The 14402-nt window shown below is 39.9% G+C and overlaps 1 protein-coding gene across 1 annotated transcript; it reads left to right on the forward strand.

The window, feature by feature from the left end:
- Positions 1–606: 606 nt before the first annotated feature.
- On the forward strand, positions 607–2045 carry LOC119655181 (protein giant-like). The gene is made up of 2 exons (XM_038060938.1): positions 607–736; positions 836–2045. The coding sequence occupies exons 1-2, from the start codon at positions 703–705 to the stop codon at positions 1864–1866; spliced, it is 1065 nt and encodes a 354-aa protein (XP_037916866.1). The 5' UTR covers positions 607–702; the 3' UTR covers positions 1867–2045.
- The last annotated feature ends 12357 nt before the right edge of the window (positions 2046–14402 follow it).

A 14402-nucleotide genomic window follows, 5' to 3' on the forward strand; every position in this document is an offset into this window, starting at 1 on the left:
TATAGATGTACATATAATCCAGGAAAAGATGGCTCTTTGCTTCAGTTGAAAAATGTTTCGAGTTACCTCTTCGTAATTAACCGAGATGCTGGTCCATAAAACCTAATTTTATTTTCAATTTCAGTGTTGTTTGTTGTTTGTTGTCAGGTAATATTTTCCTTTTAAATCTAAGCCCAAATATTTGATATTAGAGATGTTGTTTTGAGGATGGCTTTTAAAGGTCAAACAACTTTAATTACAATTCTGAGGTCCTACAATAAATGAAAAAATTACCTAACCACTATTAGGCCTAATATCTATGTATCATAAGTATTATTTAATCTAAGGTACATAAAATAAAATTTTAATTGATGACTAACATATTAAGAAGGAGAATAAAATAGAACTTTCCCTGGAATTTTGTTGCCACATTATATGAATTTATTATCCTGTAATACAAATGTCAGGTTCCTTTCTTACGAAAACTCGTTCGTAAGCCCTTCTCTGGGGTGTTTTTCGAATTGTTGCATACATTCACGAGTATATTCATGTATGTGCGGAAATTTGCAACCTTATGTGTTCATAGTGGAAATTCGTTTGGATAAAAAGAACGGCTATTGGTCAAGCATTGGTTAGTTTGAAGTTGTCCTTCAACCTGTTAACTGAGTGAATATCAACACGTCTTTGCAGTTAGATAATAGTCAGAGAGGTGATTTGTGAAGAATGTTTGATCGATTTATGAAGGATTTGAATAGTGGTGAGTCCCTTATTTATTGTATGTCTCAGAGATTAATTTCAGTGTTATGTTATTCTTTGTGAAGTGGTTTGCTAATGTGGATTTTCTTCATTCTTTCAGCGAACAAAATGGCAGTGTCTGATAATCTAGACGTTTTAGATCTCTCCAAACGACGTGATTCTGTAGAAACTCGAAAAACACCGTCACCTTACAACACAGCTTCTAGCCCTGATACCAATTCTCCGAAAGCTAGCCCGGATCAGTTGTTTGCTTTACACCAATCGAATATATTAAGTGGAAGCTCATCGGGAGCACATCCTTCTTTGCTATATCCGCATCCAACCTATTATAATCATCCTTCAAATAATACAAGCGAGGAGATATTAGCACTACGACGTATCCAAAGTTTACCGATGTTTCCGACAAATGGTACATTTCCGGCAAGCCATTTTGATATCATCAAAACTGCGGCGGCAATGCAGCGTCAAACAATGAACGGGATATCGATGTCTCCCCATTCCCCCACGTTGCCATCATGCGAGTCCAAAGTTGACGTTGAGGAAACTATTGATGTAGGTACACCCCCAAATCTGCGTCCTTCCGTCTTGTATCCAGTTGTAATGAAAAACGATGGAAAGGTTGCTCGCCCCTTCAAGGCATTTCCGCGTGACCCTATTGCAATGGCTGCAACATTTACGGCAACAGATGCCCTTTTGGATGTTGAGAAGGCCGAGAAATACAGAGCCTTTAGGAAACGAATGCTAGATCAGATGTACGAGGCGAATGGAGGTAAACCAACAGTGAGGAATCCAAAAATGAGGCGCGGTCAGGCAATCAAGGAAGAACAGGCGAACGATAGTTGTAGCAGCAGCGATGACCACAATTTAACCAATTCTGATGGACCAGAAAACAATAATGGTGAGAATTCTTCTGTGATCAGTCAGAACGGTTTAGTTAAAGACGCTGCGTATTATGAGAGACGCAAGAAGAATAATGCTGCTGCAAAAAAATCAAGGGATCGAAGGCGGATTAAAGAAGACGAAATTGCAGTGCGAGCAGCTTTTCTTGAACATGAAAATATTGAATTGAGGATCGAAATCGCTGCCATGAAAAACCAACTGGCTCTACTAGGAGCTAGCGTGAGTAGATAAGGGAAGGATGAAATTTGCGCTATTTATAAGATACCTCCATTGTGATACTAGAATTCAAAGAGATTGTAATACATATAATGAAAATTTACCCTACGCTACTACTATTTATCCTAGTACAAAACGTATTTATGATACTAAGAATTTATAATAAAATGAATTATGCAAATATGATTTTTTAATTTTCTAGAAGTTTGTATATGAGTTTGAAGGTCTTGCGGACGAAATTATTGATTAGCTGCGATGCAAAAATGTCAGATTTTTACATTTCGGTTCAGTTCTTACCATGTAGGGTTTCCCGTTCACGATGGTACAAATTTTAATAGTGAGTAATGCCACTTGTTTGTGGAAAGTTGGTCCATGGAATGTGTACTCTGTATTTTACCGTTATAGAGTTAGCGTTTTTGTAAATAGTGTCAAAAGGCTTAACATTGCCAAGAAAATCATCTGAAATCTGATACCATTTTCGGAAACTACATAAAATTTCTTACAAATGGATATTTTTTTCAATCTTCATCTTCGATTTTTTTCTAAAATGTCAAAATGCCATATCGTAATGAGACTTTAAACTTACAAAATTTTGAAGTTGATAAAAGATGACTCATTATCTTAGCTTTCAATTGACATGTAAAAATTATAGGCTTTATTATGGGAATTTACGGATATTACGCACGAAAACGTGTGATATGGTTGTTTTGATTGCGAACAATGGAAAATTAATGCATCAATCTATTTAAGTGAATTTACCCTATATCGATACCACGTTTTTTTCCCATTTGATGCGCAATATTCGTAAATTTCCTATAATAAAACTAATAATTTTTACATGTCATTTGAAAGCTAACATAATAAAGGAATTTCTATCAACTTTGCTGTTTAAATTACCGTTACAATAATGTGCATTAAAATTTGGGGGAAAAATCAATTTTGCGCAGTTATTTGAAACCATCAAGACTTACCTTTTTATTTTCGCTTGTCATATTTATTAGCCTTGCAAATACCGATATTTCGGAAACCTCTTGTTCCCTTCGTCAGTGCTAAAAGTGCTACAAAAACTGATGAAGGGAGCAAGTGGTCCCCGAAATATCGGTGCTTGCAAGGATAATAAATAATACTAGCGATAAGAAAAAAGCAAGTCTTAATTATTTCAAATAATTTAAATGCTAAAAATACTGTGAGACTACACTTTGATTGCACAGTTGTATCTACAGAGTGACGGTGATTTTGGTCATCGGAAAAATATTCATTTATTTAAAAATTTACGTACTTTCTGAAAATGGTATCAAACCTGGGATTAAATGATTGAAGGGGAGAGCAATTGCGACTTTCTTGGGAAGGTCAAGCTTTTTGACACTACGAAAAAACGCTATAAATCTGTAACAGCAAAAGGTAGGAAACACATTGCAGGGATCAATTTTCCTCAAACAAGCGGTACTACCTACCATTTGTATCATTGTGAAGGGGCATACTATACAGGATCGAAGTTTAGGCGAACCTGATTCAGACGAGCAGACCTTGCTTAGACCTAAAGGAAAAAAAAAAATTAGAAGGTATGTGGCACACAAATATCTTAATTTAATTGTGGAGGCTCGAGATCTGTATCGACTATAACTAGCCAATATCAGAAAGCTCTTAATAAGCAACCAACCAAGCTGCGTTTGTCAAAAATTGTGACTATATTCACACAATCCTGATGCTCATGGAAAATATGTTCGGAAACAATACAGTTTCTTCTGATGATCCCGATCTCCGATTTTATCATGGACGATGTTAGGTATGCTATCCAATTCCAAGTGCAAAGTGGACTACGAAAATTATGTTTACAAGCCAATCATAATGAAGTTGGTTTCACTCAATACTACTTATTTGGAATGATTGCTTCATGCGACATGGACTACTACTGAACCAGAAAAACATCGAATTGATCATTAGCCATGATGAAACAGCGATGGTCATTGTGATAGATAGCAATTTGGCGAGGACTGAGTGCATTCGGTATTCTGAACGAGAGGAAAACTGTATCATTAAATCACCTTGCATATCACGGCAACTTGGATGCAGTGGAAATCTATGCCAAGGTGATTCTATCTGTGGCCTTCTATAGTTTCGAGTTCCCGGCAGCCACCAAAGCCAACAAGCACCGTCTTACGACGATAGAGACCAAGATGCACTGTTAGATCAGCAGTAGTAATTCGACGTGGCCTGCGCTCATAGGGGGGAGCGCGAAATTCACCTTTATGATAACTCATTGGATAAACTTGGCCATAACATCTAGGTAGATAGAAAACATCCAAAAAGTTGACTAAAACAGCGAGGAATTGACACGCTAAATCACTACATTTCCAACCTAGCTTAAGATCGACAGACGGCCCGATTAACACCATTCAAAGCAAGTTGCAAAGTAGGTCGTCTGTTCTCGTCAAGAAATATTAGCTTGAGCTCTTGTGGAGAAAACCGACTTTCTTTCTGAAAATAATGGGGGAAACAACAACCTGTCCTTTTTCAAACCCACCAACTAGGAAACTCAAAATGCAGGTAATCGTTCGGTACAATGCAAATTTACCTTAACTTCTGAAAATCCTCAAAGAGAGATGCGTTAGTTGTACAAAAAGGCAGTCTTATGGGAAATTTCAAAAATCCACGACAGAATTGCGCAACTACCAAATACTAGCGGCCTGCAGAAGTTGACAAGGCAAAAATATAAGTAAAGTGATATGAGGCCGTACTGAGTTAACAAATCTTAATGTGTTTTTTCCCGAGATTAGTTGGTATTGCTTGTTCAATTTATTTATTTGCTTCATAAATTTGGTTAGAAAGATGGCATTGCCATTGATGGAGTATGGATGCTCCCTCGATGATTACTAATTTGGCGTGGTGAGGGAGCTCAGTAAGGAGGATTCCAGGAAAACAGAGGTGGCACCTAAATCTAAGCGGTAATCAAAACCCCAAGCCAAGATGTGACAACCGTGCCGAGGACTGAATGGTCACAGGGGTTAACATGTGGCCCTGAACGACAAACTTTGGATACTAGGCGCCCCAAAGTTATAACTAGCCTTGTCTTGGCAAAAAGAGGCTCTGCCGAGACTTATTTTCCCCGGTAAAACAGCTATGAAAAAATCAAGAACCCAAAGCACAAAATACAACAAACTTCGATCATGATGATCCAACTCTGAATGAAAGGGCATCCCTGAGCCTTTGGGCAAAGCACATTCTCCGGGTTGTACCAATGTTCAGCTAAGGGCAAACCAAAGCAACAGCGGATTTCTAACGATTCCAATTCTTCGGCTCAAATGGCTGCAAAGAGGGTTCGGCCAGTAATGGCCAAGTCTTCATTTGCAGCCAAGGCTATCGAAGCCGATGAATGGGTCTTATATGACGACACTAATCTATCCGGTTAGGATACCGACCAGCGGGAGCAGTTTAGGAGGAAACTCCTCGTAGTGTAACTGCATCCTCGTAAGGAATTATACCATGATTTGAATCAATATGTACATACCGTAAAATGTTACGGATAACCTTTGACGACGAAAGCACGAACGAGTGGATCAGACAGTACTGCTCTTCTTTCAACGATGTATGGAAGGGTATGCGACTGAAAAGAGTTTCCGAGCTGTCATTGTTTAAAAAGTGCTTTCTCTGCACATGCTGGCGTGATGTGAAGGCAATATTTATTCAAAAACCAGTGAAACCCATCTGCACAGATGCAAAAAGCTCCAACCGAGCAGTTTAACTGTCTTTCCGCTAAAGGGACTGGAAAGACTAGTAGATCGGTTCATAAGGGATACAAAAATAATAAGTTGCCACTGTAGGCAACATGCCTACCAGAAAGGCAAATCCACGGAGACAACACTCTATATAGTAAAGGCAAAAATTAAAAAGGCGATGTCCGATAAAGAGTACCGCTTAGCCGCATTCATCGCCATCGAAGGCGCCTTCAATTATGCCTCACTCGCGGCGATTTGTGGTGCGGCAAAATAGCATGGAATTGATCCGCTGTTAATCAGTTGGATTCTTCACATGCTAGAGTGGAGCAAGATCCACATATTGGTTGAACAGAAGTCTATTGAAGCAGGGTGTCTTAGGGGTTGCCCACAGAGAGGGGGCCTCTCTCCTCTGTTATAGCTCCTAGTTATAGTTATCTTGCTATGACTCCTGGAGAACACAAAGTTTTCGCACAAGCATTTGCAGATGTTTTAGCCGTAATAATTATCAGTAAGTTTGTGGACACAGTATGTGACCACTTGAATGTAATACTGAATGAATGCATGAATAAAAAAAATAAGTCTATACTCCCCCCCCCTCACTCGTCATTCATTTGGAAGTGAAACGGAAAGCAACTAACGACGCATACGATTGCGTTCATCTGGAAATTCTTTAACAAACATCAGGTGGTTCTGATGCCCGCCGATCAGATGGTTTCCAGATTCATCTTTGAAAAGACTACTCCTCTACATGCTCCTTTATAATTATCAAAAGGGAAGAATGGTCGATAAATGACCACGAGGTTTTTGGGAATACAGTTTTAATAATCTTCTCCGACGGGTCAGTCATGGAAGACGGATAGGGCGATAAGGTGTAGTCGGGAAATCCGAATAGAATTGGCTCCACCTCTCGGAAAAACGACGACCATATCCCAGTCGGAGATGTATGCCATTTGATTGGCAGCGGAAGGATGTTTGCGACAAAAATGGGGGAGTCGCACCATTCGAATCTGTTCCGATAGTCGGGCAGCATTATCAGCACTAAACAGTAACGCTGCAGAAGCTTGGCCGACTGAACAAAATTTTTGGCTTCCGGCCATTCACTGTCAAGTCTGCTTTGAATGGGGAAGGGAGAAGGATTTACACAGCGGAGTGGAAAAATTTGAACTTCTGCCGGCAGGCGAAATTTTTTTTAGAAGGAACCCTGAGCCGCATTTTTCATCATCATCATCAACGGCGCAACAACCGGTATCCGGTCTAGGCCTGCCTTGATAAGGAACTCCAGACATCCCGGTTTTGCGCTGAAGTCCATCAATTCGATATTCCTAAAAGCTCTCTGGCGTCCTGACCTACGCCATCGCTCCATCTTAGGCAGGGTCTGCCTCGTCTTTTTTTTCTATCATATATATTGCTCTTATAGACTTTCCGGGCTGGATCATTCTTATCCATACGGATTAAGTGACCCGCCCACCGTAACCTATTGAGCCGGATTTTATCCACAACCGGACGCATTTTTGCTGTCCCTTAAGAAGTGGGACATGGAAACCCTAGTATGGCTTCTAACGGGACACTTTTAGCTACCACATGGACAAAAATGAAGTGATGGCCTCGGCTAAATGCAGCCAATGTGAGGGGGAGGAAGAGACACTACTGAAGGGGTAAGTCACTCGATTCCAATTGAAGCGCGATTTCCTATCTTGTCAAAGAGTCGTCATTATTTTTTCCCCATGAAATTCTGTCACTCCTTCAACATAGGGTTAGCTTCTAGCAACTCAATAAGTTGTTACAGAAAGCTACAAATATCACTAAACTCGGAGGTTTCCAATAATGTTACTTCCTATAAATCTATGAGTTTCCTCTTTGTCAAGAATACTCTTGAAAGACAGCAGGATAGTTTTGCTGGGAGAATGGCTATGCTCGGGATGTTCTTATATTTCAATAAAAAAATTCTTGTACAGGCCGAAGGTGACCAGCCTTGGCGAGACGCTAAACTGCAGAAGATTGAATTTGAATTTAGACTTTAAAATTATTAGATCTCCCTTGGAAGATTTGAGTTGACTGTGATTTTTTGAAGGATTATTTACTTTTACTCTTCTGCTCTTCTTTTGTTTTCGGTGAGACTTCTTATTCAGGGAAACCTTTCAAAATGATACGAAGTTGCTAAAATCACAACCTGCCACCAATTCTATTCCTTGTTGCATGATTGAGTAACACAGATCATTATATAGATTTTCCCGAAATCATTCTAGCATATAGAAATTAAAATTCTGCATCTTTTCCATAGCAAACAAAACATGGCACTTCAAGGTCTTCCTACTTTGATACTCCTCAATGAAACACACTCATAGACAATAACTACGGGAAGTATACATAGTGGCCAGGAGGAATTCAAGAGGCACACTTTCGGCAACCTCATCTTCAAAGCATATGTAATTCAATCATATCTTATTTATCATTACCGGTTCATTATAGGATTTTGGGTAAGTTTAGCTGTAAACACATCCGGCATCGATTGAACTTCCTCTGCCCTAATAAGAGCGTCTGTGTTGAGATTTAAAATATTTTTATGAATGAAAATGCTACTTGAACCTCATTCTCTGCAAATTGCTCTTTTAAGTTCAATCAACCCGAAAATTCGAAATGGCCTGCAATTATCTTGTAAAATGCTTCTTTTCGTTGAGACTAGCAACTTGGCAATAGGTAGGTATTGCCCATTTTGGTCTGGGATGCAAAAAAGCACTATGTAAAATGGTTATCCTGTCTTTTAAAGTTAGGATTGTCGGGCAGTTCTGACTCAATTGCATAGATGAATCTTCAACTATTGACAAAGAAACGGATTAGCTACGATAAGATCTTCTTTCTGTGTAATCCTTTTTTGCCAGGTCTTGTGATGGTCAAATATTCTTAAAATATTTCTATTGCTGCTGCTTTGACTCCGTACCAAACTGTTACCGGATTTAAGAGGTCTAAAGTGTCCTTTTCATGCACATTTCTTTTCGGATTCACTCCTTCTTAAGTTTTGCCGCACATGTCGTAAGAAATATGTCAAAATAATGGGAGAAAGGAATGGTCAGCTTAGGACCATTGAGAAGAAAGACAAACGCAGGAAAGGACATTTGCATGAATTGGCATTTTTCTTTAATATGTACATGTGAAATCTCTCCAGAGAGATGATCAAAAAGTGCGTGTTGCTAACTTTATTTGATTTTGATTGCACAATATCTGCACTATAATAACGCTTGTGTACATATATACATATAATGTGTTGGTTAATCTGCCAAAGGTAATTATCCCCCAAAAATTTGTGATAAAAATTTGAATATGAATTTGCCAAAAAGTAGTTTTCATTTTTCCTGAAAACTTAGTTCATGCCTGGTCCGTTAAATTTCAAAGCTTGACATCCATCAATTTCTTTGACTGCTGTAAAGCGACTTCACGAAGCTTAGAGTACCATGGATAGCTTCGAATCTCCTAAAATCAAATTGGTAATGCATTGACAACCCTTCCTTACACCTCTCCTAATATTTTTCGGTGGTGAGGAAACGTTACAACATTTCCTTTCCAATATTTTCTTTAGCCTAAGTATTCTCCTTCTTCGGGTTAATCCTTTACTAAATTCCCAAAAGGCCTCTGCTCCTTTGTCAAAACCGGAATACAAAGAGATTCTGCAATTTTTGCGAAAATTATCGAAATTATGTCCGAACCGAAGGAGGTCTACTGCTTTTCCCAAGAAATGGTCCTTAAATCGGTTCTCTGTATGCACTGAAAACAGTTTTCCATAAACAAATAGGAAAGGGTTACGATTTTGGCGAAACGAAATTGCCTTATGTTAGGGGTCGGGTTAATGTTATTTACGATATGTAAATATGCGAGTGCTCAGCTATTTTATCCAACAACACTTTGACCAGGCGAATGAGAAACTTCGAGTGACCTTCATTTTATGATTGTGACCAGTTTCACGAAGGGTCAATGCAATTAAAGGATTAACGTATTATATTGAAAAATTCAAGGAGTTAATTTGTCATCTCCAGCGGGAATGGCACCATGAGAAGGAGTAAAACGAAGCTGAAATTGACGGGGGAGGATATGTGCTACCTGAGCGACCGATTACCTAATACTGACTTTCCGAGAAAGCCAAATATTTTCCCGTTTTGTTTTAAATTGTGTTTGGTTTTAGGCATGTTGCAGGTATGGAGTAATTAAGAGTTAATAGAAATTACCATTGTTTGTGTTTAGATAAATCTCACGTCATGAAATATAGACAGTTTTCCAGTAGCGGTTATGAAACTACTTCGAAGTAAGATTTCAATTCGGAAGGTGATCGGTCAGTTTACTCATAAAGTAGGGGAAGGTTTATAGTCAGCAATATTAAAATATTGACCATACTATGTAGACTATATACCAAGCGAAGTCTGAATTACAGATGGTTTAGATACATAGAAAATGAAATATATTTTCGAAAGACCATTTTACCCATTCAGTGAACCGTAGTGGAAAGTAGATATGATTTGAATCTGTTTGAGGGGTGGCTTCTGAATTGATAAACGGGACTTGGTTGCATTTCGAAGAATTTATATTGGAAATTCATTTACAGTTAGATATATGTAGGAACAAGGATTTAGTTTGTCCTATATTTAGCGTATAATGTGGGAATACATATAGTATTCCAGACCGCGATATAATTTCCTCTTTCTTTTCTTTGGCCTTTGTCCCATCACAATCGGGGTCGGCTCGTCGTGATCGGTTGCGCCAATTTATTTGATCAAAGGCCTGATCTGGATGCAATCGCGAGGCTTTCAAATTGCCCATTTGGCGTATCAAGCTACCGATGTTTCGGCAGGTCTTTTGGTCGCTTACCAACGACTTCGATATTCCAATCTTGGTGAGTGAATTCTCTTTAGCGCGAATTACCATACCATCGAAGATGCCTTTTCGATACATCCACATATTGATCGCGGATATCTTCATTGCGGATGTGATCAAGGCGTGTTACGCCACTAGTCCAACGCAACATCTTTGTCTCCATTTCTGCATGACGCCGTTTATTGTTTTTAATAGTCGGCCAGCAGGACCATAGAGGCCTTTATGGCGGACGACATTGCGGTAAATTTTAGATTTAACACGTTCGTTGATACGTCGATCACTAAGAACACCAGGTGTGGAACGCCATCCAGGTTGTGCTAATGGATGAATCAATTTCATAACCCTGTTCTCCATTGGCTGATAGCGTTGATCCGAGATATTTAAATCGCTCAGTTCTAGGCAAGTTATTGCCATTGGCAGTGATAATGCTTGTTTCATGGGAATTGGTCGTCAAAAATGCAGTTTTATTGAGATTCGATCTGGGCCCGCGTTGCATGAAGCGATCATAATTTTTGGACAAGTTACCCGAGATCATTTTCACTATTGGACGCTAGCAGTGTAATAGAGCTCTGGACGTAGGATATGTGATAGTGACTAGAACAAGAACAAAAAGGAGTGACGATAGGGCGCTTCCTTGATGAAGACCGACAGACACACGAAGCGGGTTTGATACACCCGCCACACTTCGAACTTTACTTTCAGATCCTGGTAGAGCAACTTAACTCGGCTCATGAGTTCCCCTGGTACTAGGTGTTGTCGTACAGCATACCAGATGAGTGGCACCCGGCCAAACGATTTCTTCAGATCCTGAAATGAAATGCTTCTCACGGTGTTTCTCCATGAGTAACCGCGCTGCGTGTATTACATCAATAGCTCTGCAGTTCTTGACAAACCCGGCTTGATTCATGATTTCAACGATTTGGCGAATACCGTTGTCAAGAATGCGTTCAAAAATTTTCATAGTATAGGTCTGCAACCGGATCGAATGGTAATTTGAACAATCAGCGGGACTACCTTCCTTTTTCATAAGTACTTCTTACCAGTCAGATGGTATTCTTCCTTCCTCAACAACCCGACTCAAGAATTCACTGGGCCACAGTGTTGGGTCCCATCTCTTGGCTTTCCAGAGCTCAGATACGATGTCGTCTGGTTCTGTTATAATAATAATCGTTGGCACAACAATCCATATTGGATCAGGGCCTTGAAGTGTGTTAGAGCACTTCATTCAAGACCGTAACGGTACACTAGGAGGCAATGTGGTCAGCATTGCGCTCGCCCGAGATTATTACCCTGATTTGACTGACTGATTCACAGCTGAGTCGACTGGTATCCGACGTCAAATCACGATACAAATCCCACTGTCGCCAGCGAGATTTGAACCGCGACCTTCCGTACGACAGCCTTGTGCTCTAACCACTCAGCTACCCGGACACTGTTCTGTTGCTTTCCCTTATTTTATTCGTTCTTCCTCGACTTCAGTTGCGCTGAGAGAAGTGGAGGATAAACAAAATCTTCCGTTGAAATCTGCTTGAAATATTCGCCATTTATTCTTTGTGGCTCGTCGGTTGGCAAGGAGAGTACGGTTCTTATTATTAACGCAACACACGTGTTCGATATCCTGTGTGCGCTCGTGTCAGCTTTTGAGGAGTCGATACAGATCTCACTCGCCGTCTCCAGTATCCAGTTTATCGTAAAGATCTTTGTAATGGCCCGTTCGGGTGGCAGCGATCGCATTCTTGTAGATTTGCCAATTGCTAGCGTTTTATTGTTTAGAATCTTGTGGCATCTCTTTTCACCGACCTTCATTTGGACATCGTATCTAAAACTGCATTGCACTTCTTCTTTTTTCTCATGAAATCGCTACCATTTATTGCGCGGCGGGCCAGTGCATTTCTCACACTTGATTCGCAAGACGGCAATCAACGGTCGATGTTGAGGTGCGATGATCTCATAAGTAATGGCTTTGCAGTTAGTAACGGTGCTAAAATAACGGCGTCTTATGAGAATACAGTCGATTTGCGTTTTGCTCTTCGCACTATAAAACGTAGGAAGATGAGGCAATCGATTGATAAACCATGTCGGTCGTTCCTGTGGAGGTGCCAATATTTGCTATAAGCTTGCAGACACGTATTTGATTTGCTCGGACTAATTTACTTACGTACTGACGCAGTCCATGAGCCAAGAAACCTTGCCCATTTCTCAACAGGACCGGGGATCATCCTGCCACGTCGACTGAAGTGAACGCCCTGGTATTTTTCCGGGGCTTGTGACTCAACACGATCAGAGATCAGGTAGGATTTAGCATAGTGGAATGACCCCAACTATATTTTATTCATCTCTACTATAGGATAGTACAAAGTACGTTGCCTCAAATCCTTCTACTTTATCTAGGCTTGGGCTCAGGATTCTATGTAGTGAAGTAGTGGCTATCGTGTGGAGGATATTTTGGGGCCTAGACTTTGTCTAGGCGCAGCTTCTAGATTTTTTGGTTGGGTAGCTTCTGAGAATGGCCCAGTGAAAGAAATGATCATTTGTCCAATATCAGAACTCAGTTCAGCTCAGTCACATACCTATATCCGGTGAAAAAAAATTACCCATTCAGAAGACACTCATTAATGTTAAGATTTCTTTTAATGGAAAAGACGGCAAAAAAGAAAGCTCACGGCAGCTCAGTAAATGAGCCGAAAGATTGTTTAAAAGGAGTGATCAAATAATCAAGACTGCAGCACGAGAATACAGCCCTGATTCGAAAGAACGCAGCTTGGAATTAAAATAGTTGCGCTGTTCGTATTTATCAAGGAAGAGCACAATGTTTACCAATCCATTAAAATATGCTTAGCGCAATTAGGGTGCTTTATAGTAGGTCACAGGAAGAAAAAAGAAGACTTCAGGAAAATCCGAAATCTGCTTTTCTATCAGTTCACAGGCAACCTAATCCAGCAAGGAGTACCATAGGAAGTGAGGTTTATGGTTTTATTGTGAGGTGGCCTTCGTTAAAAAAAGACCACGACATTACGAAGTTCAACAGAGTAGAAAGAGACGGCGCGATGGTTGAGGGAATAGAATGATAGCCACCTAATCTCGCTGGTTTGCGTTTGAATCTCAGTTGTCATGAGTGTCTGTGTTCGTCTTGTGTTTGTCACACTGCTGGGAGCTTGTCACTTGCACAGCGTTAAGTGTGATGATACTGAAAATGAAGCACAATCTGACTGTGTGGATATCCAATATCCACCAAGGAGTGAACAGGCAACACTAACAGAGTAGAGATCAGCAAGCAACGGCACCGCGAATGCTTTCCAGTAATTTTCAAGAGAGGTTCTGAAAGTTTTCTTACACTCCCTCCCCTTTGAATACTATATTACAAGTAACTAGCATGCAGTGCTGTCCGACTATAACATTGGACGCTGAATAGCCAGGCCTTATGAGCAAAGTTCGTAAACTTCAAGATTAAGACAATCGAATTGCAGCAGCCTTTTCTTTTAAGAATCGTTTTTTCCAATATTTGTATATGTAGGACTCACTGCAATTATGATATTTGGTACTTCAAGGATGAACTTTTAATTTTAACTTTATGCAGTAGATATTGGAATGGGATGTATTTTGAAAACAAGATTTCGTATAAGTTTTACTTTTTGGGACAAGCTCCCTAAGTTTCACCCATCACCAGAAATAAGATCAATTTGGAAATGTACTATAATTGAACCCATTCATTTGATACCCCACAGGATATTTTGAGAAAGGAAATTTAACGATAGCCACCCCCCCCCCCTCTTTCTCTGAACCGCTTCTGATTTTATTCTGGCGCAAGTATAATAATTGGACCTGCATAAACTTTTTGCAGAGCGCCATTAAACCAGCTTACCATCTAATTGCAATAGATAGAATAGAAGAATATGCCATTTGATTGACTGTATCCACCTTCAAGTTGATGTAATGAGAAAATTTTATAGATCCCGGCGTAAGGAGATTGAAGAA

Source organism: Hermetia illucens, chromosome 4 (genome assembly GCF_905115235.1).
Source record: "Hermetia illucens chromosome 4, iHerIll2.2.curated.20191125, whole genome shotgun sequence".
In the NCBI taxonomy this organism is placed as follows: Eukaryota; Metazoa; Arthropoda; class Insecta; order Diptera; family Stratiomyidae; genus Hermetia; species Hermetia illucens.